This window comes from Sinocyclocheilus rhinocerous, unplaced genomic scaffold, assembly GCF_001515625.1.
Source record: "Sinocyclocheilus rhinocerous isolate Xijiao unplaced genomic scaffold, SAMN03320098_v1.1 scaffold2415, whole genome shotgun sequence".
In the NCBI taxonomy this organism is placed as follows: Eukaryota; Metazoa; Chordata; class Actinopteri; order Cypriniformes; family Cyprinidae; genus Sinocyclocheilus; species Sinocyclocheilus rhinocerous.
In genome coordinates this window covers 250,560-257,247 of record NW_015666566.1, presented here as the reverse complement: position 1 = coordinate 257,247, position 6,688 = coordinate 250,560, and the positions used below count along the sequence as shown (strand labels likewise).

Here is a 6,688-nt window from a genome sequence, read left to right as displayed (position 1 = left end):
GGGGGGGGGGGGCTGGTTTCCCATGTTTAGTTCATGGCATGTTCAGTTCATTATGGCGTTAAAGCATTGGAAACCAATGTATAACAAGCAACAACAATGAAATAATAATATTAATGCAAATTAAAAAAAAAAAATTTTTTTAATAAATAAATAAAAAAGACCAAAAAACAGAAAACAGAATGAAATAGAAGAAAAAATGTAAGTCAATTTGCACGCTCCAAGGGCAGTTTTCAATTTGAAAAGACTTGTACAACTGCAACATTGCAGAAAAAATGTTATGTAGTGCCTTGAGTCTGATGTAGACTTTCACCCTGTTTTGCTGAGCTTAAGCATAAGACCCACTACCCAGCCATCCAAAATATGCTGCTTCCAAAGGTTGAACTGGCATGGGGTTTGAAAACTTCCACAAGTCATTACACAGTGGCTAAAACAGGGTGCATCAGCAGCACAAAACGGCTTTCATATGCTGATCTCTCATAGCTTACCTTGAAAAGGGGCAGTCAAGCTTAGGTTTGTGTCCGTCTATGTATGCGTGTATGTTTGTGTGCATGTCTTTCTGTGGGTAAAGGAGATGTTTACGTGTACTCATGCGTTTCCTTTCTCCAGAAACAGTTCTTAGTGATGCTTGAGTTTCACAAGTCACATTTCCTCCATCCTCACACCAAAACCCCCGGTCAATCTTATTGTATTAAGTTAGCCTGTCTTACTACTTTTCTAGCTCTGTTCTGAAAATAAATTACAGTACTGTTAAATAGATTGTATGGGTGGCTAAGTGGTTTGAGTTTGAATATGGACCGAAGTTGCGTTCCTTAAGGGGTATGATACTGTATTCCAAAGTGATGAGAGATGGAAAGAGTGTGAAGACATCAATCAAGTGTCAATATTGTTGAGTTATTATTGTTTTTTTCCGCTGCTAAAAAGCCATGATTTTTTTGTTTTGTTTCATCTTATACACAAAAATAACATTACATAGTTGTGATGTCACATCAGTGTGCTGCTATTTTATAAACAATTGTATTATAATTATTTTACTGCTTACAGAATACTTTGAGAATACAGAAGTAGAGGGTAAAAGAAGAACATGAATTGAGTATTCGACTGGAAATGCTCTTTGTACAGTGTGCTCTTATTAAGGCATGTTTCTTTACCTTTTAATCTTTTTTCCTCCTCTTCTTTCTCCGTCACATTCTGTAAGTGTGGTATCTCTATACCTCAGGTTTACTGGACATAAAAGACTTTCCCATTACCTCGCACAACTCACAACAGTTTTTTCGGGAACCTGGAAAAGGCAGCGCAAATAAGAGGTTATGATATTTCTGCTGTGTCCGATGTAGTAAATTAAGTGGAATTGAATTTCCAAAGTAGATGAATAGCAAGCTTACAAGGCTCCCACCTGGACTTCAGAAATAGTAGACAGAGGAGGTGATGAACGTTTGACTGTGTCTTATGTACACGGCCCATATCAGTGGAAATAAACCTGTAAATATCAAAAAAGCAACACCATTGAGAAAAGCCCTCCTCCCTCCACTATAACCACATCATGTACCTCAGTTACGTCTGTTGCACAACCTCTGTTCAATAAATCTGCTTTAAAGAGTGTGGTGCTATGTTGGTCCTATGTTATTGTTCCCTTTTATTGGCAAAGTTAACAGTGAAAATAACAATGGGAATCTATCCAGCATGTTATATATAACCTGATAAAGAATGGCTGTAAAGACAGTGTTGATAACCAGACACAGGCCAGATGGAAAATGACACATTTCAAAAATAAAGCAGAGGTTGAACTTTTCTGTTCAACAATGTTTCCTTCCAGAATTATCCGCTAAATAATTACAACTAAATCAGATTGTCACAACTGATTTTGAGGAGATGAATTCATTAGGGCTTGGCAACTCTGGATATTCTTTGGATTTCTGTTGAACTCAAATAATTTGTCATTGAGAGCATGAATGAAGTTAAAGGAGAGGACATGCTGTATGCTAAGGTCAATAAACTTACAATGAAAGAAGTATTCGTCTCCTTTTATCTTTATTTTAGTACGTACATTGGTGAAAATTGATATAATTCGACGTCTTACGTTTTTCAACTGAGGAATAGGCCTAGTTAGTGAGCGATTAAAATATAACATTAAAAAATAATGTACCAATTTGTCGAGTTAAAGTAATACCGATGATATACAGTTTAAAATAAAACGACAAATGAAAATTAAATGACAGACTCTGACTAGACCTTATGCAATTTCAAATCCCGCCACGCCAATGAAGTGCAAACATCTACGTCAGGATGAGCTATGACTGATTCGTGAACGAATCATTCTTTTGAGTCGGATCTTTTCAAGGAATCGGTTGAGCAGGAGCGTACAACCGGTCTGAACGATTTAAATCATTTAGTAGATTTAGCATAGGATAAATTAAATTACAAAAAGGACCCTTATAAATAAAGCAAACAAAAAGCCTACATGTAGCTTTAGAGCTTAATGGGACTGCGTAATGACTTTAATAGGTTTTGACAAAAAGAATGGCTGTTTTTGAACAGTTCAAAAGAACCGATTTGTGAAATTGAATCGAACCTACCAGCCATGCGTACTAACTTCCGGTTAATAAAGTACAGAGATAGCGCTGTCGGTGCTTTCACCCCAAAGTAGCAAATATTAGGCGCTTATTTTAAAAACGCAAGAGGCGTGACAGTTTGTGATTGACTCTGGGCGCAAAGGATGAACATCATATAACCTCACGACGCTGTTAACGGCATCTTTATAGCTGCACCAATGCTCGCTTTTGGTTTAACGATAGTCCGACAGTAAGTTGCTTTTTTGTTTGTTTTGTTCTCATTCATAGCTATTCCACATAGCCAACTGAAAATCACAGCATTATACAGTCAGTAACGGTAAATAAAAATGATCTAAGAGAATAGCTTTAATCATGTTACATCAGTTTTAATTGTAGATAGGTACGTTGTCTGGCATTTAGTACGTTACAGTTTAAATATACTCGTAGGTCTTTAGTTTAACGTTTACTGGGCTCCTCATATCATATGGTGACCATACGTTCCATTTTCCCCGGACGCGTCCTGGCCAGGATTTCTATATTGCTTTGATTCAAAGTACCTCGACAGCGTTTCGAAAACACAAGGAACCGATGCCATACACCGATCGGTCTGCACACGCAAACAAAGCCAAACCCTAGATATTTTAGGCAATATAGAAATCCTGGCCAGGATGCGTCCGGGGAAAATGGCACGTATGGTCACCCTATCATATCATATTACTCCTGTCTGTTGTAGCTTATGCTTAAAGGTCAGTACGAATCTCTCTTCCAGTGAAAGGTCAAAAGCAAATTTGATGTAACTTGTGGTCTACTCTATTAAACAAAACAAAAAATATATTCTACCGTTACTGTCATGTAAGACCGATATGGGCAAAGTCTGCTGTCTTTATTGCAAGACGTTGTGTAGAATCCCTTGTTTTTTTTTTGTTTTTTTTTAACTACATGTCTATTTACAAAAGACCCATTAAGTTACAGTTATAACTTTCTTAATTAAAAATATGTGTGTTGGTTAATAATGTCGTTTTTATTGATCATACCGTTTTGCTTTACCAGTGGTGAGACGCAGTGCAACAAAGATGGCCTTTTACAAGGTAATTTTTTTCAAGGAAAAAACACATTATCTGTTATCCCTAACTATCAGTACCCCTTCCTTTATTCCATTAGCCTATTAATTATAAGCATTCATTATAACCACAAACTATATCTATCATTTCAAACTATATCTATCTTTTTTTTTTTTTTTTGCTTTAGGTCAAAAAATAGACTCTCCGCTTTCTGAAATTGGGATACGGCAGTCTGAGGCTGCTGGTCAGTACCTCAGGGATGTAAAATTCACAAATGTGTTTGTCAGTGACATGAAACGTGCCAAGCAGGTAAGCAGAAACACACTAGTAGAAGTCATACAATCTGGCCACAGGTAGAGGGAGATGTTTCTCCACAAATTTGACAAAATAACCCAAATCAAATCCAGATCAAATGAGCTGTAAATGCATGTTTCCTTGGATAAGCATTAAAGTGAGTAGTTTTGAGTATTAATAAATATATTTAATGTGTTACAGAAATTATCAATAATACTCATCATATGTTTGGAGTCAGACAATTTCTGTTATAAGATATTGTTATAAGGTTGCACAAGCCCTTCTTGTAACAAGGACTACTTTCTTTGTGTATTTGTTTGCACAGTGTATTTGTTGACACTTTTATTATTTGAATAATCACGTGACACGTCTTTGTAAAATTACAGACTGCAGAGATCATCGTGAGGAACAACAGAACCTGTCATGATATAGAACTAGTAGCAGATCCATCACTTAAAGAGAGAGTAAGTACAGACTACCGCTTGATAAAATAAGAAAAATGTCCGCTCAAAGTCTGTCCTTTCTGAGCAACTTTTCATATGCATCTCAATCCTATTTCTTTTCTCCAGAGTTTTGGTATAGCTGAGGGAGGTCGAGTCATAGAAATGAAAAATATGGCTAAAGCAGCCGGACAACCTTTACCAGAGTTCACTCCACCTGAGGGAGAGACCATGGAGCAGGTAAAATCACTTTTTTTGTGATGAAAGAAACTAAATGGCAACACTTGCTGCATCCAATTATGAAAAATGCTGCAATGCAACAAAGTACGTCCAGATTCAGTGATCGTGTCACATCCCTTCTACCAAGTTACCTTAGTTGTAGATGTATCGTAGATGTATCCTTCGCAGTCTGTGATATCCAACTATCCTGTGTGTTTAATTTCATGACACTTGGTAGTATTGTTCTGTGACAATACTAAAGTTGACATGCATTTCCTGGCTGAATTTTTCATTGCATGTTTTAATAATGCTATTTGAATATATTTTTACAGTATATAGAAAGCCTTTTTGTTTTGTTTTTTTCAGGTAAAAGTGCGAATCAAAGATTTTCTCAAGGCTATGTTCCAGCAAATAGCTAATGAACATCAAGACAAAATACAAGATGGTGAAACATCCCTACCAGATGAAACCGATAGGGCTCCAGCAGGACTTCCGGATGATGGAGTCTTGAATGTGCCTGTCCATGCCTTGGTGGTTGGCCATGGGGCTTATATGAGCATAGCTATGAAGTATTTCTTTGAGGACCTGAAGTGCCCCATGCCCCGTGGTTTAGACCCTTCTCAGAGGTATTCCATCTGCCCCAACACCGGAATGTGCCGATTTCTTATCACTTTGAAATGTAGTAATGCAGATCCTGCACTTTCAGATGTGAAATGTGTGTTCATCAACAGAAGAGATCACATCAAGGCTTAGAATTAGATTAAGAACAACAGTTTTAAAATTTAAAAGGTAAAATGTAAGAAATCAACAAAATGTTTACATGTGTTATGCAAAAAAATAAGTCATATTGTATTCAAGCACTTTAACCAGATTACAGAATTTTGTGATAGACAAACATATCAACTTTTGGAAAGACAATATTTTAAAAAATATCTGAAGGATTTCAGTTATATATACAGTATCTCACAGAAGTGAGTACACCCCTCACATTTTTGTAAATATTTTATTATCTTTATTTATCTTTTCATGTGACAACACTGAAGAAATTATACTTTGCTACAATGCAAGCAGAACTAAGGACATGGATTACTGGAACCATGTCCTGTGGTCTGATGACACCATCTGAACCAAATAAGTTTATCTTGGTCTCAAGCGTGTGTGGCGGCAACCAGGTGAGGAGTACAAAGACAAGTGTGTCTTGCCTACAGTCAAGCATGGTGGTGGGAGTGTCATGGTCTGGGGCTGCATGAGTGCTGCCGGCACTGGGGAGCTACAGTTCATTGAGGGAACCATGAATGCCAACATGTACTGTGACATACTGAAGCAGAGCATAATCCCCTCCCTTCGGAGACTGTGCCGCAGGGCAGTATTCCAACATGATGACGACCACTGCCTTGCTAAAGAAGCTGAGGGTAAAGGTGATGGATTGGGCAAGCATGTCTCCAGACCTAAACCCTATTGAGCATCTGTAGGTCTCTTAACATCCACCAGCTCCGTGATGTCGTCATGGAGGAGTGGAAGAGGACTCCAGTGGCAACCTGTGAAGGTCTGGTGAACTCCATGCCCAAGAGGGTTAAGGCAGTGCTGGAAAATAATGGTGGCCACACAAAATATTGACACTTTGGGCCCAATTTGGACATTTTCACTTAGGGGTATACTCACTTTTGTGGCCAGCGGTTTAGACATTAATATCTGTGTGTTGAGTTATTTTGAGGGGACAGCAAATTTACACCGTTATACAAGCTGTACACTCACTACTTTACATTGTAGCAAAGTGTCATTTCTTCAGTGTTGTCACATGAAAAGATATAATAAAATATTTACAAAAATGTGAGGGGTGTACTCACTTCTGTGAAATACTGTGTATATATATATATATATAACAAAAGGATATACTATTCTATAATATAAGATATAATATAATTTATCATATAATATCATATGAGTCATGAATATAATTTCACATATATGTAAACACATAATTAAACACGCAACATGAGCTTTGTTATGCATTTAAAAAATATATTTTCAAAATATATTTCAATATATTTAACAGTGTTTCACATATATGTGAATATATTACCTTTCTGTATGGGAAAACATTGGGATTTTACTCAAAAATATT

General features: G+C 36.9%; 1 protein-coding gene across 1 annotated transcript; it reads left to right on the top strand.

Annotated features, from left to right (window-relative positions):
• Positions 1-2,536: 2,536 nt before the first annotated feature.
• tigara (TP53 induced glycolysis regulatory phosphatase a) lies at positions 2,537-5,485 on the top strand. Its single transcript, XM_016544209.1, has 6 exons — positions 2,537-2,799; positions 3,600-3,637; positions 3,798-3,919; positions 4,291-4,368; positions 4,474-4,584; positions 4,930-5,485. The coding sequence occupies exons 1-6, from the start codon at positions 2,768-2,770 to the stop codon at positions 5,314-5,316; spliced, it is 768 nt and encodes a 255-aa protein (XP_016399695.1). The 5' UTR covers positions 2,537-2,767; the 3' UTR covers positions 5,317-5,485.
• Positions 5,486-6,688: the final 1,203 nt, after the last annotated feature.

What these genes read in the sequence shown, in the direction of transcription:
- tigara (XM_016544209.1), top strand. Translation starts at nt 2,768, where the DNA reads ATGCTCGCTTTTGGTTTAACGATAGTCCGACA. An exon ending in GGTTTAACGATAGTCCGACA is followed by an intron (nt 2,800 to 3,599) that starts GTAAGTTGCTTT and finishes TTGCTTTACCAG; the next exon opens with TGGTGAGACGCAGTGCAACA. An exon ending in CAAAGATGGCCTTTTACAAG is followed by an intron (nt 3,638 to 3,797) that starts GTAATTTTTTTC and finishes TTTTTGCTTTAG; the next exon opens with GTCAAAAAATAGACTCTCCG.